The sequence below is a fragment of the Scyliorhinus torazame genome, chromosome 14 (genome assembly GCF_047496885.1).
Source record: "Scyliorhinus torazame isolate Kashiwa2021f chromosome 14, sScyTor2.1, whole genome shotgun sequence".
NCBI lineage: Eukaryota > Metazoa > Chordata > Chondrichthyes > Carcharhiniformes > Scyliorhinidae > Scyliorhinus > Scyliorhinus torazame.
In genome coordinates, this window is record NC_092720.1 from 105,614,894 (window position 1) to 105,641,901 (window position 27,008).

At 51.8% G+C, this 27,008-nt stretch overlaps 1 protein-coding gene across 1 annotated transcript in view; it reads left to right on the forward strand.

The window, feature by feature from the left end:
- Window positions 1-25,526, forward strand: part of LOC140389933 (ubiquitin carboxyl-terminal hydrolase 7-like) — a 124,602-nt gene extending 99,076 nt beyond the window's left edge. The window contains exons 11-14 of the mRNA XM_072474590.1: window positions 9,308-9,439; window positions 10,360-10,427; window positions 10,566-10,621; window positions 23,991-25,526. Coding sequence (XP_072330691.1) covers window positions 9,308-9,439; window positions 10,360-10,427; window positions 10,566-10,621; window positions 23,991-25,015 — 1,281 coding nt within the window. The 3' untranslated portion in view covers window positions 25,016-25,526. The remainder of the gene's footprint in view (window positions 1-9,307; window positions 9,440-10,359; window positions 10,428-10,565; window positions 10,622-23,990) is intronic.
- Window positions 25,527-27,008: the final 1,482 nt, after the last annotated feature.

The window sequence follows — 27,008 nt, forward strand, 5'->3', positions numbered from 1 at the left end:
GTTGTTTGTGATATACATAAATGATCTGGACGAAGGTATAGGTGGTTTGATTAGCAAGTTTGCAGATGATACTAAGATTGGTGGAGTTGCAGATAGTGAGGAGGACTGTCAGAGAATCCAGCAAAATATAAATAGATTGGAGAGTTGGGCAGAGAAATGGCAGATGGAGTTCAATCCAGGAAAATGCGAGGTGATGCATTTTGGAAGATCTAATTCAAGAGCGGACTATACGGTCAATGGAAGTGTCCTGGGGAAAATTGATGTACAGAGAGATCTGGGAGTTCAGGTCCATTGTACCCTGAAGGTGGCAACGCAGGTCGATAGAGTGGTCAAGAAGACATACAGCATGCTTGCCTTCATCGGACGGGGTATTGAGTACAAGAGTCGGCAGGTCATGTCACAGTTGTATAGGACTTTGGTTAGGCCACATTTGGAATACTGCGTGCAGTTCTGGTCGCCACATTACCAGAAGGATGTGGATGCTTTAGTGAGGGTGCAGAGGAGGTTCACCAGGATGTTGCCTGGTATGGAGGGTGCTAGCTATGAAGAAAGGTTGAGTAGATTAGGATTGTTTTTGTTGGTAAGACAGAGGTTGAGGGGGGATCTGATTGAGGTCTACAAAATTATGAGAGGTATGGACAGGGTGGATAGCAACAAACGTTTTCCAAGAGTGGGGGTGTCAATTACAAGGGGTCACAATTTCAAGGTGAGAGGGGGAAAGTTAAGGGAGATGTGCGTGGGAAGTTTTTTACGCAGAGGGTGGTGGGTGCCTGGAACGCTTTCCCAGCGGAGGTGGCAGAGGCGGGCACAATAGCATCGTTTAAGATGCATCTAGTCAGATATATGAATGTGCGGGGAACAGAGGGAAGTAGATCCTTGGAAAATAGGTGACAGGTTTAGATAAAGGATCTGGATCGCGCAGGCTGGGAGGACCGAAGGGCCTGTTGCTGTGCTATAATTTTCTTTGTTCTTTGTTCTTTGTTCACATACCTGTGCAAATCGACAGTGATGACATCATTCTGTGTGGTGATGTAATTGTTCACCTATGCATGCGCAGATATTGGGCGGGTTTCTCTGAGCCCGTGGCGGGTTGGAGAATCACCGTTCACGACGGAAAGTCGCGTGACGCCGGTCCGACGGCGTTTCGCTATTCTCCGCAAGAGCAAACGCGGCACGGTCGTGGACTGCGCTGCGCGGCCCGGAGAATCGCCTGAGGTGGTCCGATGAGCGATTGATACTGCAGCCCGGGTGGGCACACCGGCGTGGTTCTAATGTGGTTGGCAGGAGGTAGGGGTCCGCGTGGGGGGGGGGACCTAGGGCTGGCGGGACGGGCACAGGTGTGGTGAGGGGGGGTGGCCCTCCAAGTTCAGGTGGGGGCGGGCGGAGGACAGCCCTGCCGGCTGGGAATGCCCTGCCATAGCAGGGCGGTGCCAAAGTCACGGACGGCATTATGGCAGCCAGCCTGATGGACACAGACCCCAGGTGCTGGCTGAGTACAAGCCACACGGCTGTGCGGATGGGTGCCGGACCCCCTAGGGTGGGGTCCTCCCCGCCAGTGTAGGTCCAGGGCCGCACCCAGGGCAGCCCCCAGTGAGGGCAGTGCCATTCAACGGTGGTGCTAGCAGGAAGGATGGGCAACAGGAGCAGGGGCACCGAGGGGGCGGGCGGGGGTGAGGGGCATACGTGTCTTTGTCCGGGCTGCGCGGCGCAGTCCACGACCATGCCACCAACGAGGGCGGCCACGAAAGAGAAAATGCTGGAAAATCTCAGTAGGTCTGGCAGCATCTGTAGGGAGAGAAAAGAGTTACGTTTCGAGTCCGATGACTCTTTGTCAAAGCAGCTTTGGCAGAGTCATCGGACTCGAAACGTTGGCTCTTTTCTCTCCCTACAGATGCTGCCAGACCTACTGAGATTTTCCAGCATTTTCTCTTTCGTTTCAGATTCCAGCATCCACAGTAATTTGCTTTTAACCAGGGCGGCCATGTAGCCCATGGCACCTGGTTGTGGAGGGGGTCATGCGCCATGGTAAAACTTGTTGTCTACCCCCCACCCCCTGCAGATCATAATGTTTGGGCCCCAGCCAGCGATGTTGGCCGCTGTGGCGGGGGCCGCTGCAGCAGAGTGACGGGCTGGAGCGGGCCGCCGCGCAGGCTGGAGGGCCACTTGCCCGACACGCACAAGAGAGGGAGGAGGAGGACCACGACGAGGGTGAGACACAGGATGAGGATACCGATGAGGAATAGGAGGGGGAGAGGGGGGAGGAGGTGGTGCCACGGCGCCGGAGGCGCACAATGTGGCCTCATGTGTACCGGCACCGCATGTCCCTCGATGACCTTCCGGACAGGGCATGCAGGAGGAGACTCCGGATGAGCCGAGAAACCGTCGCCGATATCTGCCACCTGATGGCACACTTGGCACCGTGTGGGACTGGGGGAGGACACCCTCTCCCTGTGGCCATCAAGGTGACGGTGGCCCCACAATCACCGGTTCGCCCTGGGGACAATCACCGGTTCGCCCTGGGGACAATCACCGGTTTGTCCCAGGGAGCATGGATGGGGGGGTTCCGAATATGGCGGAGGGCGGGGATTGAGAGGATGGGGGACCTGTTCTTAGAAGGGAGCTTTCTGGGTATGAGGGCGTTGGAGGAGAAATATGGGTTGGCGAGGGGGAACAAATTCAGATATTTACAGGTGCGGGACTTTCTGCGCAGGCAGGTATCATCCTTCCCACTCCTGTCACTAAGGGGGATTCAGGATAGGGTAGTTTCCAGAGGATGGGTGGGGAGGGAAGCATCTCGGACATCTACAAAGAACTTATGGGGGCGGAGGAGACGCAGACTGAGGAGCTGAAGTGTAAGTGGGAGGAGGAGCTTGGTGGCGAGATGGAGGATGCGAGGTGTCTAACTTCCTGGCCTTATGTGGTTCCCTAGATGGTACAGCAACATTGGAGGTGGACTGCTGAGACTCCTGCCCTGCGACTTGGGTCCCAGTTGGAGCTCGTTTCCTGGGGCGGCCCGGCCTGGATGGACCAGGCAGCTCCTTGGGCATCCTGGATGGCGTGGTGCCACCCTGTTCTGCTCGCTGTCCACCAGATGGACCAGGAACGGAATGGGGGGAGTCAAAGGTGCCGCGGTGTTCTGGGACCTCCCCTGCAGGAGTCACCGGCACGGGCCCCAGCACCTTCCCCTCCCTCAGGGTGCCCGATGGCTCCCGGGCCTCTCCATGGGACGGGGGTGCAAGCGGAGACAAGCCCGAGGCACCACCAACACCTGGTGCTGCCAGTCCTGGAGCCCGCTATGGTATCGACCAGGGTCTGAACGTTAGCAGCGATGGAGCTCAGGGAGTAGGCCATCCCTGTCTGGGGCTGCTCTCAGCGATGGCCTGCTGAGATTCGCCCATCACCTGGGCAATGCCGCTGATGCTCTCAGCGATGGCCTGACGAGACCCGGCCACACTGCGATGCGCCGCTGAAATCTCCAGCTGGCATATGGCTGCCTATGAGAGGGCAGCCCTGTCCTGGGCCACGGATGACGCATGCACATGAAGCCCCATGTCCGACCGTCGCCCCCATTGCCTCCATGCGGAGGCCACCCGTGCGGTGTCGGCCTGGGTGGCAGCCATGACCGGCACCACTCCCTGATCCTGGACACGGACGGACTCCTCCACCTGCGTCTGCAGCGCCTGGAAGCCGGCCGTCATCCCGTTGTCTAGCCCCTGGGTGTCTGACTGCATCTGGTCTCTGGGTGGGTCTGGTAACTCCAGGAACCCGGGACCCGTCTGGGCGGCAGTTGGTTGCTGGGGCTGGTCTGCCCTCTGACCGTCCGGCCCCTGGACTGATCCTACCTCCACCTGCTCTACCGGAGCAGCTATGTGGTGCGCCACCAGTGAGTGTCCCAGAAGCCTCATCACTAAATTGCCCAACCGAGGTGAGAGTCTCTGCAATGGTGGAGGATGTGGAAGACAGCTGTGACGAAAAGTCCATGTCGTCATCGGAGCCAAAGTCCGGGCTCTCATGCGTTTACCCTTGGCCCGATGGTCCCTGTGTCGCCCCCGTCTGTGTGTCAGTGTCCGGTCTGTCCGTCCTCTGCGTGTCCGTCCTCTGCGTGTCAGTGTCTAGTCTGTCCATCCTCTGTGTGTCCGTCCTCTGTGTATCAGTGTCCTGGGTGTCCGTGTCCTGGGTCTCTGTGTCGGTGGCAGGGCTTCTGTGATGGCTGCCCTCCCCGGCCTGGCCTGCGTCCCTGGGGGCACTGGACCTGGCACTGGCCGTGGGATGACCGGCGGCTGGTCCTGTAAGACACAAGACAGCATGTATCATTAGACAGGTGGATGGGTGTGAGGATGTGGAGTGGCGGGCTGGGGTGAGAGGGTGGAGTGGGGGGCTGGGATGAGGGTGTGGAGTGGGGGGCTGGGATGAGGGTGTGGAGTGGGGGGCTGGGATGAGGGTGTGGAGTGGGGGGCTGAGGTGAGGGGTGGAGTGGGAGCTGGGATGAGGGTGTGGAGTGGGGGGCTGGGATGAGGGTGTGGAGTGGGGGGCTGGGATGAGGGTGTGGAGTGGGGGGCTGAGGTGAGGATGTGGAGTGGCGGGCTGGGGTGAGGGGGTGGAGTGGGGGGCTGGGATGAGGGTGTGGAGTGGCGGCTGAGGTGAGGGGGTGGAGTGGGGGCTGGGATGAGGGTGTGGAGTGGGGGGCTGAGGTGACGGGGTGGAGTGGGGAGCTGGGATGAGGGTGTGGAGTGGGGGCTGGGATGAGGGTGTGGAGTGGGGGCTGGGATGAGGGTGTGGAGTGGGGGGCTGGGATGAGGGTGTGGAGTGGGGGGCTGGGTTGAGGGGGTGGAGTGGGGGGCTGGGATGAGGGTGTGGAGTGGGGGGCTGAGGTGAGGGGGTGGAGTGGGGAGCTGGGATGAGGGTGTGGAGTGGGGGCTGGGATGAGGGTGTGGAGTGGGGGGCTGGGATGAGGGTGTGGAGTGGGGGGCTGGGTTGAGGGGGTGGAGTGGGGAGCTGGGATGAGGGTGTGGAGTGGGGGGCTGGGATGAGGGTGTGGAGTGGGGGCTGGGATGAGGGTGTGGAGTGGGGGGCTGGGATGAGGGTGTGGAGTGGGGGGCTGGGTTGAGGGGGTGGAGTGGGGAGCTGGGGTGAGGGGGTGGAGTGGGGGGCTGGGGTGAGGGGGTGAAGTGGGGGGCTGGGGTGAGGGGGTGGAGTGGGGGGGTGGAGTGGGGGGCTGGGGTGAGGGGGTGGAGTGGGGAGCTGGGATGAGGGTGTGGAGTGGGGGGCTGGGATGAGGGTGTGGAGTGGGGGCTGGGATGAGGGTGTGGAGTGGGGAGATGGGCTGAGGGGGTGGAGTGGGGGGCTGGGGTGAGGGGGTGAAGTGGGGGGCTGGGGTGAGGGTGTGGAGTGGGGGGCTGGGGTGAGGGGGTGGAATGGGGGCTGGGGTGAGGGGGTGGAGTCAGTCACGGGAGATTCATTTGGTGGTGCGCCTCCGACCTGGCAACCGGCAATCTCCCAGTCCTCGAGTCCGCCTGCGTGGTTCAGTGCCCTCTGCTCATGGATGGTGAGGGGGTGCAGTACAGGTGGACCTCCTCCGGTTCTTTCCCGCTCCCTGTGGTTGTGGGCTCTCTTATCCTGGGTGGGGAGGAGACAAACATCAGTGTTAGGCAGTCCGACGCATGCAGCGCAGCTGTTGGGTATATGATGGTAAAGGAGCACGGGGCACCCGACCAATGCGGCTGGCATGGGTGGATGCAGCCCATGTGGGTCAGGGAAGGGGTTGTGCCGCCGTCCTGGCGGGGGGCATTTCACATGTGTGGGGGGTAGGGGGGTGGTGCCAGGAGCACGTTACTGTTTACTCACCCTGGCTCCCTCGTTAGGTCGTGCAGCTTTTTGCGGCACTGTTCGCCGGCCCGTGGGGTGTGCCCCACGGCGCTGACGGCCTGGCCCACCTCCCTCCATATACGCCGGATGGTGCTGCACGGGTTGTTGCGGCTCGATCCGGGGTACGGGACCGCCCTCCTCTCCTCCACCGCGTCCGGGAGCGTGTCGAGGTCGTGGTCCCTAAACCTCGGGGCAGCACGGCGGCCAGCGGCCACCTTGCGAGCGTCAGCAGTGAGCGCCGCTCGCGCAACGTATGCGACATGGCCCATGTATCCGACGTCGGTCTGGGGTCGCAGCACCCACGCTTCTCGCGGCGCCTGTGCTGGCCCCTTGTGTGCCGCAGGATCGCTGCTCCTAGCGGCCTGATGACGCCATCGTAAAACGCTCCGGCGTTCACGGCGGCGTCAACACTCTGCCGCTAAACAGAGAATCCCGCCCATTGTCTTCTATTTTTAGACTTCGCAATATTGTCTATGCCTGCTCAAACTGTGCAGTTCTGATCCTGGCAAGATAGCTGGGATTTTGCATTTACGTAAGAAATCCAATGGGCCTGAATGGCGACGAGAGCGCCAAATCCCTTGAGAAACCCAAATCACATTTTACAAGTTGAATATCGCAATCTCATTAAAATAAATTTAAATCTAATTATATGGCCTCTACGCCTGATAATCCTTTATGTTATAATATCCATTCACATCAGCGTGAGGGCAGGGGTCAGTGCTGGGATGGAGGGAGTTTCTGTTTATACTTTTGTGTATTAGAACTGCCTTTAAAATCGACACGGTGAGCTTGAGCTTTTTAAAAATCTCACCCCGCCCCCACCCCGCTGGCCCCAGCCATTGGATTTTTTTCAATGTTCCTCATGGAGAAAGCGCCCATTAGGGCTGGAGGTTCCAACACCGCTATTCCCACCCGCTGACACACTCTGCAAAAAAATTGAAAAGTTTGACCCGTAATCTTGTGTGATGATATAACTTCACTCATGTGAACAATATATACCGGCAAGATGAACGTTGATGTGTCTTTGAAGAGGCCGTGTGTTGATCTGCACAAACACAAACTTCACACATGCACAGATTACCAGCAAGGTCAGCAGTAATAGCGCATTTTTCGGTCGAGGACAGCTCTTTGCACTGGAAGATCAGCAGGTTTCGGGCAGACCAAAGAGCGTCTTTCACCGAGTTGATAACCTTCCAGCAGCAGTTGATGTTTGTCTCGGTGTGAGCTGCCCTCGCCCGAGTGTTGCAGACTGGCACATTCCAAGGTCCAGGACTACGTGCTGAGGGACGCACTCAAGCTTGGGGCAGCTGCCGCCAAGGCGCAATGGGGAAAGACCACTGTGTAAGGTCTTACCAGCAAATGTACTCCGAGGGGCGGGTTACAGTGTAAACCCCCCTCGGTCTGGGTCATTAACACTCCAATGTATAAAAGAAACATGACAATGTAAATGTTTAAGAAGGAATTGTAACGTAAAGAGCGATATGTGTGTACGGTTATCAAAATTGAATAGAAGAAAGTCAAGGGAATGTGTAACTCTGATGGAAATGTACAGTCAAGACAATTCAAAATGTTCTGTAATGTTTATGATAGATTTTATGAATCAAGTATATTTTTTGAGAAAAAAAAAGTAATAGCGCATTTTTCAACAATAGTCCTAAACTTTATAATTCCTCTATTACTAGCCACTGGATGGCACTGAAATAAAATCCACCACAAAACAAACAACATTATAAGAACAAACAATATTTCATATAAAGATCATCTAATCATCCTGTGCATTCCTTTACTGTATGTCTTGTATGTGCCTTCAGTTGTCCTGGTGCTCCTCTGCATTGCAGTATAGGCTGTAGAAAGGCTGCTGACTTTCAGTGAGGGCGACAGCAGATGCCTTACAGAACAACTTTAAGCAGCTTAGGCACTAGAAGGCCTGGTACTGGATTACAGCATCTTGCTATGGGTGGCAACAATCTGGTTGGTTGATTTACAGGCAGCAGTAAGGGGTGGCAGGGGTGGGAGGACAGATGGTGTGATCCTGAGAGAGGACAGAAGATTTGTGCTCATGGAATCACAGTCATGTCTCCAGGGCAGTGTCTAAGCAAGCATAGTGATATGTTGAAGGAAAGATTGCTGGACTGCTGTGAGATGCTGCAAATTTGTTGAGCACTAGCATTAACAACCAGTAAGGAGTGGTCTGAACCTCCAAGGCAGGCAGTTTTCGCTTACTTCACTTCAGTGTGAGTTTCCACTCCACCAATCAGATATTGGAGAGCTATGGGAATGGAGGCTGAGACATCAGCCATTAGACAATGCATCACGGGCGAGTCTGCAACTGTTCTCATCAAGTTGGCCACCACGTCCTTGCCAGGAAAGGCAGGCTTCAGAAGTCACACAAAGCCCTGTGCCATGCTCCTTAATAGTCACAGAAGGCTTTCTGACAGACCTGTCCATACAATTTCTGCGCAAATTCTCATCAGCATTTTTCTGCACACTGCCCCATATAAAATTTCAGACAGGTCAGGTGTGAGTGGGTAAGCATTGGGAAGCTCACTCAGAGAACTCTAGTGCCCCCACCTCCTGCAAACTAGAACATAGAACATACAGTGCAGAAGGAGGCCATTCTGCCCATCAAATCTGCACCGACGGACTTAAGCCCTCACTTCCACCCTATCCCCGTAACCCAATAGCCCCTCCTAACCTTTTTTGGTCAGTAAGGGCAATTTATCATGGCCAATCCACCTAACCTGCACGTCTTTGGACTGTGATGAGAGGAAACCGGAGCACCCGGAGGAAACGCACGCAGACACGGGGAGAACGTGCAGACTCTGCCCAGTCAGTGACCCAGTGGGAATTGAACCTGGGACCCTGGCTCTGTGAAGCCACAGTGCTATCCACTTGTGCCACCGTGCTGCCCAGCTAACCAGTGGGTGCCTGTAAAACTCTGCTCTTTTGGTTTAATCTGAGTATGTGTCTTTCCACAGGTGAGAAAATGCTGTTGAACTCATCAATGTGTATTGAGGGAAAGGCAGAATTTCTCCATACCAATTGAGTAAAATATTAATTTGCTCACCCATTACGTGGATGTAAATGATTCCTCAAACTGTTGGTCCATAAGGAAATTGCTCTGTGAATTGTACTGGGGAAAATGGAGTTTCTTTTTCCCAATTTCCTGCATTATACTCTCAAGATTTCACAGAATATGGTGCTGTTTCTAATTGGGAGACTGGTTTACAATAGGGACACAATGACATTTTTATTAATTTCAAAAAGTTTTTAACACTTCCAACATTAAAATCAGGTTTAATAACAGAGCATTACATATTGACATGAGTATCAAATTTCAAAGTCCTTGTAAGCATTTTATAATATTTTTTGCATAATTTTTTTCATGACTTTTAAAGTGTGATTTAATTCCCTTTATTATATTGTGCTTCAATCACTCTAGGATTACACAACCTTCGAGCTGTTTTCAATCTGTAATCATTTGGGAGGATATGGCAGTGGTCATTATTTTGCTTACATTAAATCAAGTTCTTCCAGTAAATGGTACAATTTTAATGATACAAATGTCGAAGAGGTAAATTTATCTTCTTTACTGAGAAAAATATTCTGACTTGCAAAGTATAATTCTTACATTTTCTAGAGTAATTTTTCATACACTTCAGATAATCCAAATATATTTTGGAACTTTACTTAAAAAGATTTGCTGTGGATAAAATCATTTTATAAAAGTTGCTTTCACTCGGCACAGGCCTGTTCCATGTCAGAGCAATAGAATTCTCTAAACACACAGCACACAGTCCCACCCTGCAGAGGCAGCATCATTTTGGAATCGCACCCTTCCAACATAAAAGAGAGAGTCACAGCTATTTGGGCCCAAGATGAAAAGGATTACAGTTTCCTGAAAAGTTCTCCCTGTGACGTTGGGTCAATCATGGACTATTTTGGGATCAATCATTGAGTGCCTGTATAACTCTGTCAAGCTATTACTATTAAGCTATTTTGCTGGTAGGGACAGCTGGTTTTCAAACAGTCGTGCCATATTGGCTTATATTGGCTGATATAGTGGCCTATATTCAGCCAATCAGAGAAACTGTTTGTGCTTTTGTCAACTGCAGATACTGCTGGACCAATCAGATGCAAATCTGGCAGGTTTCCTAGGAATGTCCGAGTAGATGAATTCCGAAATTAATGCTGAAAGAGTGGGTAAAAATGTGCCCAAGACCCTGAATCAGAATTTGTCATGGGATTGAAGAGAGCCAGAAGCTCTGATACCCTAGATTCTGTCCCAATTTCCATTTCTCTTTCCCAATGGTATTCTCTCAAACTTCTGTTTGCTTGTGCATAGCCTGTTTGTTCTCTAAGCATAGCTGCTTAGAGAAAGCACTGCTGTACACATCCTCTCCCTTTATTCATGAACATGAGTTTTACATTATTTGAAACATATTGCATTATTCTACCTTCAACCAGAAATTTATAGAATTATTTATTTTACAGAAGACTGATTTCATTTCCGAAGCGTCCTGTAATGATGTAGGGAGCCCATCAAGCATGTCTTCGATAAGGTATCTGCTGTGTTGTGTTACTGGGTTTCTGATTAAATCTTCTTAATTATCCATTTGTTTGCTTGCTACATTAATCCCAGAATTTGTGACCATAAATTTAAGATTAGTTTTTTAACAATGTTTGCATTTTTACCGTAGATCAAATACAGCATACATGCTAATGTACAGGAAGGAGGGAGTGGACATCGATCAAGGTAAATAGAGACTTCCATTCTGATCTGGTATTCATAAGTTGTATTCAGCAACTTTAATATCTGCATCAAATTCTCATCTAAGACTTTTTAATTATAAGGAAGCATTTCATTGAAATTCAAAAAGCTGAACAGCTCTTGTCATTAATTATTTTTTGAAAAATATTTTAATTAAAATTTTCAACTTTTAAATATTTTTTGCAACGCGCAAACCCAATCCCTATGCCATCCATCCCCCTCCTCCCCCCCCCCCCCCCACCCCCCGAACTGACCCTCCCCCTACCCCTTGACGGCAACCAGATCCCCAGAGTGTAAGATAAATAAACTCTATCTCTTGTGGAACCCCTCATCTGTCCCTCTCGGAGCAAATTTCACCTTCTCCAAATACAGGAACTCCATTAGATCCCCCAGCCATGCCGAGACACGGGGGAGAGAAGCCGACGTTCACCGCAATTGAGCCTGCCTGTGAACAATCAACGAAGGCCATCAGCGAAGGCCATAACATCTGCCCCCACATCCGCCTGCAGCTCCTGCAGGTCTGACACCCTGAATATGGCCTCTAGGGGATCAGGATCCAAATCCACTTGCAGGATCTCAGATATGGTGCTGAAAAATGACCCCCAGAATTTCTCCAACTTCAGGGAGGACCTAAATATATGGGGCGGGATTCTCTCAGCCCATGCCGGGTCGGCAGTGGATCGCTACACATAGCGGTCCGATGACACCGTCGTTAAACTCTCCAGTTTTTACGACGGCATCAACACTCTGCCTTCAGATGGGAGAATCCTGCCCATGGACATGATTGGCTGGGCCCCTCCCACACTGCTCGCAGCTATCCTCCTCCCCCTCAAGGAGACGACTCATCTTCGTGAGGTGTGCCCTGTGCACCACTTTTAATTGAATCAACCCCACCTCGTGCACGAGGTCGAGGCATTAACCATTCGCAGCACTTTGCACTATGGTGTTTCCTCCAACGCCCATCCCCAACTCTTCCTCCCACTTGGCCTTAATCCTTTCCATGAACTCTTTGTCCTCCTCCGTAATCCTGCTGTGGATCGCCAAATCAACCCCACTCTCCAGCACCCCCACCAACAATGAGGAGGCCAGTGCCACCGGAAAGTTCGGGAAAGCCTTTCTTACGAAATTCCGCACCTGCACATACCTGACGCCCTCCTCCCATGGGAGCTCATACTTCACCCCCAGCTTCTCCCAAACTTTTACCCCTTTCTCCTCACATCCCCGGAACCTCGCATCCATCCTCGCTGGCTCAAACCCATGATTCCCCCTTATCAGCATCACACTCGAACCTGCCCTCATCTTGAAGTGCAATCGGAATTGCCCCCAAATCTTCAGCGTGACTACCAACACAGAACAGTACTTCCATAGGGCGAACGGTAGCGCCGTCATTTCCAGCGCCCGCAACCCCAACCCTTTGCAAGAACCCACCTCCATCCAAACCCACAAAGCCTCCGGGTCTCTACTCCTGCCCCACACCTTCTCTGCATTCACTGCCCAGTAATGGTATAACAAGTTCAGAAAGGCCAAACCCCCCACTGCTGCCCACTTTGAAGCACCACCTTTCTTCTCCTGGCAGACTTCCCTGCCCACACAACCGACGAGACTAGCCTGTACACCCCTCGAAAGAATGACTTCGGCAAAAAGATCAGCAGACACTGGAACAGAGACAAGAACCCTGGCAGAATGTTCATTTTCACTCCCTGCACCCGGCCAGCCAGCGACAAGGGGAGAATATCCCATTGACCCTCCCCACCAGGCTCATGAAGTTAAGCTTATGAAGTTGCACCCAGCCCCATGCCACCTGCAAATACCTAAAATGAGTTGCCCTTACCCGGAATGACAACCTTCCCATTCCCACCCCTGAACCTGAAAAAGATGCCACAAAATAGTTGCTCTTTCCTAAATTTATCATATACCCTGAAAACGCCCCAAATTTCCCTAGCAACCCCATTATGTCCCTCACCGACGAGCTTGACTCCGAGAAGTACAGAAGCAAATCATCCGCATACAGAGACACGCTATGCTCCAATCCCCCTCCCCCCTCACTATCCCCTTCCATAGGTCCGAGCCCCTCAGCGCAATAGCCAAGGGCTCAATCGCCAGCGTGAACAGAAGGGGGGGGCCATGGGACATCCTTGCCACGTTCCCTGAAATAATGGAAAGTACCCCGTATTTATATAGTCCATCCGCACACATGCTGTCGGATTCTTGTATTCCAATTTCACTCATGCCACAATCTTAGGCACAATCCCAAACTTCTCCAGCACCACAAACAAATAACTCCACTCCACTCTGTCAAGCGCTTTCACCGTATCTAGTGTCACCACCGTCTCCAGTTCCCTTCCCTCTGCCTTAGAAAGGACCACATTCAGCAGCTGCCGCAAATTCGACAACAGCTGCCTGCCCTTGACGAACCCCGTCTGATCCTCCCCCACCGCCTTCGGAAGACACTCCTCCAACCTCACCGCCAACACCTTCGCCAATATTTTAGCACCCACGTTCAGTAGAGAAATGGGCATGTACGACTCACATTCCACTGGGTCCTTCTTCTTTTTGGGTAATAATGAGATGGATGCCTGCCTCATCATCTCCGGCAATACTCCCCTTTCCATCGCATCCTCAAACATTTCTACCATCAGCGGTGCCAACTTATTCATTTTTATAAAATTCCACCGGGAACTCATCCAGCCCGGTGCCTTGCCCGAATGTATGTTCCCTATCGTTGCCTTCAATTCCTCCATCCCCATTGGTTCCTCTAATCTAGCCCTATCATCCTCTTTCACCACCGGTCATCCCAGTCATTCCAGAAATTCCCTCATCGCCAACTCATCCTCCGGTGTCTCCGACTTATACAAGCCCCTATAAAAGTTTTCAAACACCTTATTCACCTGCTCCGGCACCACCACCAATCCACCCGTTCCATCTCGAAGCTGCACAATCTCCCTCACTGCTGCCCGCCGACAGAGCTGGCCCACCGGCCTTCTCACCATACTCAGAAATGTTACAAATATATTATTATTCATTATATTTTCATCATTTTCGCCATACAAAAGAGAAACAAAATCAATCCCAACAATATAAAATAAAGAAACAAACCCCCCCCAAAACCACGCCCCCCCCCCCCCCCCCCCTCCCCATGGTCACCCACTCAACAGTCAATGGTAACCAACTCCCGAAAGTGCATCATAAACAAACCCCAACAATTGTAGAACCCCTCCTTCGCCCCTCTCAGCTCAAACTTCATCTTCTCCAGGGTCAAATACTCCAGCAAGTCCCCCCACCATGCTGAGGCATGGGGTGGAGAGACTGACCTCCACTCCAACAGGACCCGCCTACGAGCGATCAGCAAGGTGAAGGCTGAAACATCCGCACCAGTTCCCGCCTGCAACTCGGGCTGGTCCAACACCCCGAAAATGGCTTCCAGGGGACCGGGCTCCACATCCATGCGCAAGACCCCCCAAGATTGTGCTAAATACTTTTCATCTTCAGGCAGGACCAAAACATATGAACTTGGTTTGCGGGGGCCCTCCCACATTGCTCACAATCGTCCTCCACCCTCTCGAACAGTCGGCTCATTCTCCATTTTGTGTGGTGCGCCCCATGCTCGACTTTCAACTGTACCAGCTCCAGCCTCGCACTCGAGATCGAGGCATTGACCCTCCGCAGCACCTCGCACTACAATCCCTCTTCAATCCTTCCCCCTCTCCGCAGCTCCTCCTCCCACTTCATCTTAATCCCCTCCATAGACACCCTGTCTTCCTCCAGGATCCTCGCGTAGATCGCCGAAACAATCCCCCCCTCTCTAACCACCCTGCTGACAGCACTGCCTCCAGCAACGAAGAGGTTGGCGCTATCGAGAAGGTCGGGAAAACCTTCCTTGCTAAATCTCGAACCTGCAGGTACCTAAACCCTTCCACTGCGCCAACCCGTACTTCTCTCCCAACACCTCCAGGCTCACGAACCACCCCGCACGGAACAAATCCTTCATTCCCTTGATACCCCTCTCGCCACATCTCCAAAACCTCACATCCATTCGCCCGGCTCAAACCCATGATTCCCCTAATCGACATCCTCTCTGACCTGACCCCCAGGCGAAAGTGTTGCCTGAACTGCCTCCAGATTTTCAATGTGGCCACCACCACCGGACTCCCCGAGTACCTTCCTGGAGCCAATGGAAGCGGTGCGTTTGCCAGCGCTCGCAGACCCGACCCCCTCCACGATCCCTCCTCCACCTTAACCCGTTGGGCCTCCCCTGCCTTGCTCCAGCCCCGTACCTTCTCCGCATTCGCCGCCCAGTAGTACAGTAAGTTTGGGAGGCCTAGCCCCCCTGCCTGTCGCCCTCTCTGCAGTACCACCCTCCTAATCCTGGCCACCTTCCCTCCCCAGAAAAACAAGGAGATCAATTTGTCCACACCCTTGAAGAAGGACTTCAACAAAAAGACAGGCAGGCATTGGAATGAAAACAAAAATCGCAGCAACACATTCATTTTAACAGCCTGCACCCAGCCCGCCAATGACAGAGAGAGGTTGTCCCACCTTGCCAAGTCGGCCTTCACTTTCCCCACCAGACTAGTAAAATTACACTTCAGACCCCTCCCTAATCCCTCGCACCCCCAAATACCTAAAGTGGGTTGCCGCCAAACGGAATGGTAGCCACCCCTCCCCTATGCCCGGCTGGGAGACCATGAAATATTTGCTCTTTCCTCAATTTAATTTATACAACCAAGAAAGTCCCGAATATTTGAAGCAGCCCCATTATACTTCCTACTGACGCGCTTGGTTCCGAGATATACAGTAGATCATCGACGTATAAGGGCACCCTCTGCTCCATCCCCCATCTCTCACTATCCCCTTCCGCAACCCCGAGCTCCTTCGCGCAATGGCCAAGGGCTCTATAGACAATGCAAACAACAGGGGGGACATAGGGCACCCCTGCCTCGAACCCTGGAGCAGTGCAAAGTACCCTAATATTAGTGCAGTCACTCGCCATCGGTTCCTTGTACAACAGCCGCACCCATGCCACAGAAACCTTGGCCCAATTCCAAGTCTCTCCAATACTGCCGTCATGTAACCCCACTCTACCCGATCAAACGCCTTCTCTGCGTCCAGTGCCACCACCATCTCCATCTCCTTTCCCTCCACCTGAGCCAAGATCACATTCAGCAACCTCCTCACGTTTGTGAACAGCTGCCTTCCGTTCACAAATTCCGTCTGGTCCTCCCCAATCACCTTCGGTAGACATCCCTCCAACCTTGATGCCAGAACCTTTGCCAATATCTTGGCATCTATATTCAGTAGGGAAATGGGCCTATACGATCCACACTCAACTGGATCCTTATCCTTCTTTAGCAGTAGCGAAATCGAAGCCTACCCCATTGTCTGTGGTAATACACCCCTACTTATCACATCCTGGAACATTCCTGCCATCCACGGCGCCAACGCATCCTTAAGTTTCTTATAGAATTCAACTGGGAATCCGTGAGGCTCTGCTGCCCTCGCTGCCTGCATCCCCCCAATCTCCTCCTTCACCTCCTGCTCCCCTACCGACCCCTCCAAGCCTGCTCTGCCCTCGTTACCCAACCTCGGATACTCCAACCTCTCCAGGAACTCCCTCGTCTCCTGTGCCTCTCCCGGCCTAGATAGCTCCTTATAAAACTCTTTGAATACTTTTTTGATCTGCTTCAGGGCCACCACCAACTTCCCCATCCTGTCCCGCACCTGAACTATCCCCCTTCGCTGCCTCCCACTGGAGCAGGCTGGCCAACATACGCCGTCACTCTGTGCTCAAACCCACCCCCACCCCCCCTCACCCTTCTCAACTGGCGCACTGCTTTCCCTGTGGACAACCGATCGAACCTCGCCTGCATCTCCTTCCTTTTGGCCAAGAGGGCCAGGTCTGGGTTCCCCGTGTACCTCCCATCACCTCCAGAATCTCTATCAATTTTTGGCGTTCCTCCCTCTCCTCCTTGTCCACCTTTTTTTAAATGTATTTTATTACAAACATGTATCAAAACAGGTTACAACAAATAAACACCCCGGGAAGCATACTTCCCAGCAATGAACCATACAGTCTGTACAGATTTTTTCCCTTTTTCACCCCCCTCTCCCCCACGACGAACAGCTCCTCAAACATGGTAATAACATCCCCCAACTTTTCTCAAATCCCTCTACAGAGCCCCTTAACTCATACTTTATCTTCTCTAAACGCAGGAAGTCATACAGGTCACCCAACCAAGCCGTCACCCCTGGTGGCGATGTCGACTGCCACTCCAGTAAAATTCACCGCTGTGCAATCAGAGAGGCGAAGGCCACGACATTGGCTTTGCTCCCACTCCATGAGCTCCGGCTTCTCTAAAACCCCAAATATCGCCACCAAAGGGTCTGGGTCCACCTCCTCCTCCACTATCCTGGTTAAGACCGCGAACACTCCTGCCCAGAATCTTCCCAATTTTTCGCAACCCCCAAAACATGTGCGTAATTCGCTGGCCCCATCCACATCTCTCACACTCATCTGCTACCCCCTGTCTTCAGTACTTCCCAGAAAATGACAGACGACACCTCCCCATTCTGATTCGACTGTGCATACTCCTTAATCGCCACCCGCACCTTATCACAAAACCTCCATCCGCCAGCAACCCCGAGTCAACCCTCCACCCCTGCCTCTGCTTTTGTCCCAATCTAAACCAAATCTCCAGCCAGTGGGGTGCATGATCCGATATAACTATCCCCACATACTCTGCCCCCTCCACCCCAACCAAAATCTCCCGACTCACCCCAAAGTAATCAATCCTCGAATACACCTTATAGACGTGTGAAAAGAAGAAATACTTCCTGCCCCCTGGGTTCTGAAAGCGCCATGGATCCACCATACCCATCCTCTCCATAAACACCCCCCTAGCTCCCTTGCCATTCATACCCTACCCATCGACCTGGGGGTCGACCTATCCACCCTTGACATACCACTCCCAGGGGAAACTACTCCTCCAACAATCACCTCCGCCTTTTCATCAAAACTCCACCAAGTATCGGGTAAAAAGAGCCTTCAAGCAGGAGCTACCCTGTGTGTAACCACTCACACCATGGCCATCACTGGAAGTCCTCCTTGGCCACCTCCCCCCTCATTACTGCCTTCAGAACCTCCCAAACCACCGATTGTGAAACGTCCCCCGTGTAATGAAACCCCACATATTCCTCAATCACCGTTCTACTCATGACAAAAACTCTGGTCTGCTAGCAACCCCATGTCCATTTTCCAGCCCGGCCTCTGAGCCATTGCCTTCTCCAAAACTATAAGACCATAAGACATAGGAGCAAAATTACGCCACTTGGCCCATCGAGTCTGCTCCGCCATTCAATCATGGCTGATATTTTTCTCATCCCCATTCTCCTGCCTTCTCCCCATAACTCCTGATCCCCTTATCAATCAAAATCCAACCGCATCAAAACCACATCCAATCAATGCGGAGCATGGTCCGAAATCACTATTGCTGAATACTCCGACTTCCTATACCCAGCCAATAGCGCCTTCTCCACCATAAAAATATCTATCCTCGAGTACACTTTGTGTACCGGGGAAAAAAAGAATACTCCCATTCTCTTGGGTGCAAGAACCTCCCTGGGTCCACCCCTCCCATCTCTCTCATGAGCCCAGCCAGCGCCTATGCCTACCCCCGACAGGGCCAGCGAGCGCGGTTGAGACCTGTCCACCCTCGTTTCCTGCACCATATTCCACTCCCCTCCTGCCCGACTATCAGCTCATATTCCAACCTCCCCCCAACTATCCAGCTGGCCCTCGACCATAACCATCACCACTTCAGCCTTCAAGCTCTTTAAATGCATAAAAACCCTCAATCTCTTCACCAGCCCCACCTAACCCCCTCACGTTCACATCACTATTCTGACCGGGGGGTCTCTCACCACCAACTCCCCCACCCCCCAATCCCCCACACCCGGCCCTTGCTATCCACCATCATCATCGCCCCGGACCTTGCCCTTCGGGTCTGACCCGCCCCGCCCCTTTGTTACCGTCGAGCCCCCCTCCCCAGAATCCCCCCATCCATTTCCTCTTGAAAACAGCTCTCCCAGTATCGAACCCATTCCCGCACCTTTCACACTTCCCAGGCCCATCAAAATCTGTTTGACCAGGTTCCAACGACTGTGGCCCTGCCCCACCACACTCCCATTCACTAGCCAACCTTTGCTGGCTAGTGTGGAGGCCACTGCCCAGGTCCCCCTCCTCCCAATCCCCTCTCCCATGACCCAATCCCCACGAATAAAGACAAACAAACAAAGCCAGTGCAAAAACCGTGCTCCAGAAAACTGCCATTATTCCAAAGCCCAATATATAATTATAACCAATTGGTCGCTATAATAAAGATAAACTATCGTTTCCCATTCAGCCAACCCAAAAACACAGCTGTTCCCCCCCACAAATACAAAACAAACAACAATCCAAAACGAGAAATAAAGACTAAGCACAGCCCCCATCCCTTCAGTTCAAGTCCCAATCACAATTCCATCCCCCATTTCAACCCCAGTCCTATGGCCTTCACGGACGCCTCCCCCGCCTCAAAGTAAAAGTCTCTCCAGTTTTAGGTCACCCTCAGCTTTGCTGGGTAGACAACGCCAAATCTCACACCATTACTGTACAGTGCCGCCTTCACCCCTCCAAAGGCTGCCTTCCTCCTCGCCAGCTCCACCGTCAAGTCCTGGTATATTCGAATACCAACTCCTTTCCACTTCACCTCATGTCTTTGCTTCGCCTAACTCAGGAGATCCTCCTTGACAGAAAACTTATGAAGGCAAATTATCACTGCCCTTGGTGGCTTGATTGCTTTCGGCTGGGGCCCGAGCGACTGATGTGCCCTGTCCAGATCATATCGGGAGGGTTCTTCCCCCTCCCCCAGCAACTCTTGTCAGCACCTTCCCGAAGTACTGAGTTGGCCTCAGGTCTCCACCCGCTCAGGCAGGCCCGCAATTTGCACATTCTGCCGCCTCGACGTGTTTTCCAGGTACTCCACCTTGGCTTTGAGTCCTTTGTTGGCCTTCACCACCCTCCGCAACTCCTCATACATCGAGGTGAACTTGTCACTGTGCTGCGGCAGAGCTTCCTCCACCTCCTTCAGATTCTCTCCTTGCTCACGTACCTTGGCCAATACCTTCATCACTACTGCCTTCATGGGGCAATCGCCTCCTCCACCCACTCCTTCATTGCAGCCATCATCTCCTTTCACAGCACCTCCATGTGTTTAGCAAACTGCCTCTCGAATTCTCCGGCCATCACCTCGGTCAGAGTCTCCACTGTGAGGGGAGCAGCCCCACCCAGGAGCCTCCGCCATCTTTCCTGCTGCCAGATTGACCTGTTCACTCAAGGCGAACTTTCACTCGCCCCCTTCTTCCCAGCGGCTTTTTTTTGCACCTTCGTTGGAATTGGGCCCACCTTCCTTATGCTTTCCCGGACCAGCTTATTCAAATACTGCCCCTGAAACTTGGCATTGAACTCCAAAAAACAGGGCCTCAAGCAGGAGTTACTCAACGTACTACTTCCACCAAACACGCCGCCGGCGGACATCCCTCACCGTACTCCTAAATGACCCACCTCAACTGACAAATCGCCGAACCCGTGGATAGAAGATCAAACTAGGTCTGCAACCTCTTCCTCCTCACAAACAGTCCCGGCACCGGGTCCTCCGCATATCTTCCATCTACTTCCAAAATCTCTTCTATCAACCACTGCAGTTCCTCCTGCTCCTCCCTATCCACCTTTGCCTTGAATGAAATGGCCTCACCTCTCACTAGACCTTCAACTCCTCCCAAATGACCGACAATGACACCCCACCATTTTATTAAACTCCACATTCTCCTTAATCACCTTCCCCATGTTAAAGCAACAATTTGAATCTGCCAGCAAACCCACACCTAACCTCCAAACCGGCCTCTGGGCTGGACCCTTCTTTTAGCAAGCAGCTATCACACGGAGGGGAATTTAAGGGGGTCTCAGAGGAGAATTTGCTGCTCCTCTTAGCACCACAGAGTGAGTAATTTTATTATCTTGGACGATCTCTTCACCCTTCCAAAACGACCAAACTATCTGATGGGAGAATGCTCCCTGGTTGAATTAAATGCAATTGTTATTCCATTAAGGTACCCCTATCAACAGACGTCCTTGAGAGCCCAATTACACAGGCACATCCGAGCTGCAGAATGTTTTATGTTAAGGTTACAGAGGGAAAGCAGCGAATTCTGAGTGGGTAACTAACCTGATCAGTTTTAATTACCCACCTGCCCAGTTTCTGCCAAGTATCAAAATTGGTGTTCTTTATTTTGCTCGCTAAAATTGTTTTATTATGAACTATGGGCTGGACTCTCCATTTGCCGACGGCAGAATCGCGAAACGCAATTGGAGGAGGATAACTTCCGACCCCAAAATTGCGGTAGGCGCCAGTTTGACACCAAATCGTGATGCTCCAGCACCCCGAAAACGGCGTAAATGCATCGCTCGCCACGCAGGGCTAAAGTACAGTAGGAATATCATTAGCGGGCCTGACGCCCTATTCCCCGTGGCCTCCGAGATTCACCACCTCTGATGGGCCGATTTCCCAACGGTGTGCGTGGACCGCTCTGGAGGGGTCCTCCGATATGATGCTGTGAGGTCTGGCCCATGGGTTGAAGGATGATGACAACCCACTGTGCGATGAGCTCTGGTGCTCCACATCGTATGACAACGTCTGACTCATGCCCATAGTAGCAGCTCCCACCTGGGTGATCCCTGGCCGGTCCATCACACGGTCCTCTCGAATCCCTGGGGTGGAGTGGTTGGGGACGGTCGGGGCACCAGGGGTGATGGGACACAGTCCTCCCACAGGGTCTGCACTGGTCCCCTCCCCCAGCCAGCCCGGACCAGCCCACCCCCACACCCATCGGACAGAGCACCAAGGCAGGTTTTAACAACGTTAACAGGTGTTTATTGTGCGGACATATATACAGTCAGTGCCCTAGCCCCTATAACTCAACTGTGCCCTGCACCTGTACCAATCTAAGTGGTGTCTAACTTTCTGGCCTTACGGGCCCGAACACTACACCTAGGTGGTTCCCCAGATGGTACAGCAGGAGTGGAGGCAGCCTGCTGTGACTCTTGCCCTAAGACAAGGGTCCCCGTTGGCGCTCGTCACCTGGGGTGTCCCGGCCTGGATGGGCCCGGCCGCTGCTCAGGGGTCCCGGGCAGCGTGGTGCCACCCTGTTCTTCCTGCTGCACACCAGATGGACTTGGGACAGGAGGGAGGGAGTCCGAAGTGCTGTGGTGTTCCGGCACCTCCCCTGTGGGGGTCACTGACACCATCACCTCCTCCGCCTCCCTAGGGGTGCCCGATGCCCCTGGGCCACTCCATTAGGTGGGGGTGCGAGCGGAGCCATCCCCTGAGGCCCCCCCACTTTCTGGCGCTGCCAGTCCTGGACACCCGCTCTGGTCTTGACCAGAGTCTACACATTTGCGGCCATGGAGCACAGGGAGTGGATCATCTCCGTCTGCACTACATCACGCTGTGACTGTGCCACCACCCTGTGGGTCTGTGCCACTTCAGCCAGTGACTGGGCCACCTCCCTCTGGTCTGGGCCACCTCCTGGGACTGGGCCACCTCCCTTTTGGACTGGGCCACCTCCCTCTGTGTCTGCGCAATGATGGCCAGCGCCTGGGCAAGGCCGCCGATGTTCCCAGCCATGGCCTGCTGTGACTGGGCCGCGGCCACCGCCTGCACAGAATGCCCCAGGCCTTGGACATGCTGATCCACAGCTGGAACCATTACCTCCAATGCCTCCACCGTGGACGCCACGCATATGGTGTCGGCCTCGGTGGCATGCATGCCCGGCACCACCCCTTGCTCCTGCACGCGGATGGATTCCTCCACCTGCGCCTGCAGGTGCTGGATGATCGCCATCATTCCCTCTTGTAGTCCCTGGGTCTCTGACTGCATCTGCATTGTGCTGGGACTGGATGTTCCAGAAGCCCGAGACCCATCTGGATGGCAGCTGGTTCCTGGGGCCGGCCTGCCCTCTGACCGGCCGGCCCCACGGTTGCTCTTACCTCCATCTGCTATACCAGATGCGATGTGTGGTGTGCACCAGATAGTCTCTCATGAGCCTCACTAAAGTGCCCAACCGAGGTGATGGTCTCTGGGATGGTGGACGGTGTAGGAGACAGCTGTGATGGAAAGTCCGTGTCCTCCTCCGATCCGAGCTCTGGGGTGTCCTGAGTCTCGGGCACGGGGCTGGTATTCGGGCTGCTCTCAGCCGTCAGTGCTCGGCTGTCTGGGGGACACTGGCTCTGGCACTGGCTGGGGGAGGGAGACTCTGGATGGACTGGCCCCATCTCTGGCTGGTCCTGTAAGACACAAGACAACATGTACGATTAGACAGCGGGCCGGCGGGGTTTGGTGGGTTGGTGGAGTGAGGGGAGTGTGGAGTGAGGGGGGTGTGGAGTGAGGGGGGTGTGGAGTGAGGTTGTTGGGGGGTGTCCACACATGTGTCTTCTCTGGGGGGGGCGGGGGGAACACAGACAGCAAAACCATTAGACAGTCCAACGCATGCAGCCAGGGATTGGGTGGATGGTGGCCTCAATGGCCAGGGCACCCAGTCATGGGTGCTGGCACGTGCGGCAGGGTGGGGTTCGGACGTCCCTGTGGGACAGGGGCCATGCAGCGGGTGCGTGTGGGGCAGCGGGGTTAGTGCCAGGGACACGGAGCAGCCAACTAACCCTGGCCACCCTGCGGAGGTCGTGCAGTTTCTTCCTGCACTACATGCCAGTCTGGGCGACGTTGCCCATGGCGCTGAGCGCCTCTGCCACCTGCGCCCAGGTACGACAAACAGCGCCACCTGGCGTCCTTCCTCCCAGGCCGGGATCCAGGGTCATCCGCCTCTCCTCCACGGCGTGGATGAGCGTCTCCAGCTCAGTGTCCCTGAACCAAGGCGCTGCTCCCCTTCCAGCCATCTTGTTGGCTGGGACGGTGTGTGTGGGGAGAAGAACCGTTTAAGTCCAGCTGCGGCGTGTGAGCTTCATGTGCGCCAATCACGGACCCGACGAATCCGCCGCCGTTTTGCATGGAATTGATTGTGTTCCACGTGGCGATGGTGCTAACCCATTTAAAGTAGCTGAATCGGTGCAGCTATTGCGCCATTTTCCTGTCGTAAAATGCCACTGTTTCCATGCTGGTGTCGGTATTTGGTCTCAGAATTGGAGAATCCATCCCTATGTTTTCTAATCTGATGACCACCATAAAATAACACGAGGTTTTGAATCTAATTGTAGCTGCTATGAGTAGATTATTGATATTGTTTATCATTTTTCCAAAATGTTCCAAAGGAGAGAGTACAGATGAAGATGGAGCAGGCAATCACAATCTTGAACAAAACAATCAACCTCCCATTCCAATAAATGATCTTCCAGACAAGAATACAAACCCATGCATTGAAAGAATGGAAGATGACAGGACTGTACAGGAAGGAAATGATACAATAGGTCAAAATAAAACTGAAGTATATCATAAGGAACAGAAATCCATCGTACCATCCAACCAACATGCGGGATCGCAATGTGCCAATATGGTGGAAGAAATCAAACATCAGGGGCCTGTTGGTATGGAACAAAATAAATATCCTTCAGCAAGTGAAGAGAATACAGATGAAGATGGAGCGGGCAATCACAATCTTGAACAAAGCAACCAGCCTCCCATTCCGATTATAAAAGATCTTCCAGAAAAGAATGCAACAGTAACAAAACAGATAAAAGGGACCATAGAAAAAGGAAAGTGTGAAACCGAGGTAAAGGGAATTCAGTCAGAAGAAACTGATGTGAAAGAAGATGGGCAGGTTATAACAGAAAATAGCACTGAAATAGCTACAGCTGCGAAAACACAAGGAGAGCAGAGTCAGATAGACAGGAAAGAAAATATTATGGGAGAGGACCGTGTGGGACAGCAAAAGGACAGTGAGAGGAAAACTATCGAAAAAGTATTAGATATGAAAAAGGAAAATGGGGATGAACAATTAAATGAAGAGTTTATAGAAAGCAATGAAGGTGAAAAGATTAGAGGTGATAGAGGAAGACAAGAGGAAGAGGTACAACCTTTGGTAAAGGGGATAAATAAAGAAGAAGGAAGTCAAGATCAAACATCTGGGAAATGTATATCAGAGAGGCAAGTTGAATCAGAGCTAACAGAGTCAGCAAATAGAAAGCCAGAAAAGAGAAAGAAGAGAAGCAATTTTAGATTATTTAATGCTTTCAGAAGAAATAAGACAGGACCCAAAAAAGAGGGTCTAAAACAAAGCAAGGATTGGAAAAAAAAGTCAAATCAACTACACTGTTCCTGTTTAAAAGGGCAAGATTAAAATTAAAGGGAGATGCAGACTGAAAAAAATGTTTTTAAAGTACAAAAGCCGTATTTTCGGTCTACTTAAAATGAATTTGTTTAATCACTGTTAACTGCATTTGATCTGGATTTACACAAGAATTCAGAAATACATTATTTGCAACTGATCTGAATTAATTGATTTTATTTTACATGTTTAAGTCATACGAGGCAGCACCAATAATTCTCTTGAGTAATTCCGGTTCATTTGGCAGGATATATTATTTGCTCAGAGAATTGCCACGGTGATTTTTAAAATCTCTTTAGTACCCATTTGTTTTTATTCTGTATTTGTTTGCCATGGGTGTGGTAAGGACATGACTGACTGTGAACACCGAGCTATTCGTAATCCAGAAGTGTAATTTAAATCAACTGTTTGTATAATGTGAGGAAAAGTTTGAAACTAGAGGATGATTTCCCAAATATTTTGTGATGATTTTGAATTTTAAAAAATGTTTATTAAAAAATAAAATAAACAATTGTAAAGTAAATTAGAAGTGCACAGACAATGGCTGTACACAGTTTCACTCATTTAAACCGTTCCAAACACTCTTCACTCAACTAGCTTTCAAGCTAACTTTCCTCAAATTTTCACATCCAGTAACTATTACCACACAAGGAGTAATTTCTCTTTGTTAAGAGGAATTCCGATGTAAAATCACCAGCTTGCTTTTCAAGATAGGCTTTCTTCACAGACACTTCTTGCTGGGAGTTAAACAGCTATTCATGCTATTGGCTGAGGTCTAAAACAGCTTCCCTGCCTAGCTGTAATCATCTCCTTAAATACAGTTTTCCCCTTTGATCTGCCCTATATGACCTAACTTCTTTAAAAGTCAGGTTTAATTACCTTCATTTATTGATTTTAGCTTTTAGAGTATAAATTACACTCACTTTATGATCTTTTATTCGCACCTCTCTGTCACACTGAACCTTTAACAATATATTCAAATCCATTCATGTTCTGTTTTCCCATTGTTGTTAACTGCTTTAGCAGCTGTTGCAATGTTGTTAAACTCATCAACATCCCAAGGGCACTAGTTCTATTAAAATAGCCACGTCATCCCTGCCTTAATTAACTTACATTTCCCCACAGTTTTAAAATATATAACCAACAGAAAATATTCCAATTTCTTAGATTACCCTGATATTTGCATGTCGCTATTATTTTCTTACTATTTTCCTGATCGATGGTAGACCAGAAATCTGTAAAGCTTTGGAGCTTGGCACGACCAGACTATTAGTATTTGCAGTTGGAAGAGCTTCTTTAAGCAGCCTGAAGTTGGCTGAACTGAAACTTATAATTTTTATGCATGGCAAGATGAGATGGTCTCAGGAGTAATGATTACCTTTTTATTCAAGCTATCTTTACATAAGAGAGTGCAAATTAAATAGCAAATAGTACTGTCAACTTTGAAAGGGAGTGGAAATCATGGGCAAGATTCTCTGTCTGAGAGATTAAGTGTGGACGCTGGGACTGAATTTACGTGGGACTGGAGTTCCAATTGCTAGTTCTGGAGCAACTATGGACATGCTAATAGGACAGCACTCTACCTATGTAAAACTAGAGCAATTCTAATTCCTGCCGACGTGGATTCACTGGGGCCAGAGTTGGCACTGGAGAGCTTGACAAGCTGAAGCTGCTGATAAGCACTCCACACCCCACACACTCTCACCCCAACCAAGAAAATAGTCCCATGACGTGCGGCCCGCGGTTCATGGATGCCATGCTCGGTTGAATGCAAGATCCAGTGGAGGAGAGACAGGACACCCTCTTCCTCAGGGTGGGCAGGAGGCTACCGCCTGTTGATGTGAACTGGACCTGTGCACATGGTAGTAGAGGCAGAGTGCCGTGGGTCTCACCAGGCAGATTGGCACACGGTTCCAAAAAAGGATGAGTGGCCTTCTTAGGTCAGTTTCGGTGAGTCACCGAAACTGACCTAAGAAGGCCACTCATCCCCTGGCATCACTCCTGT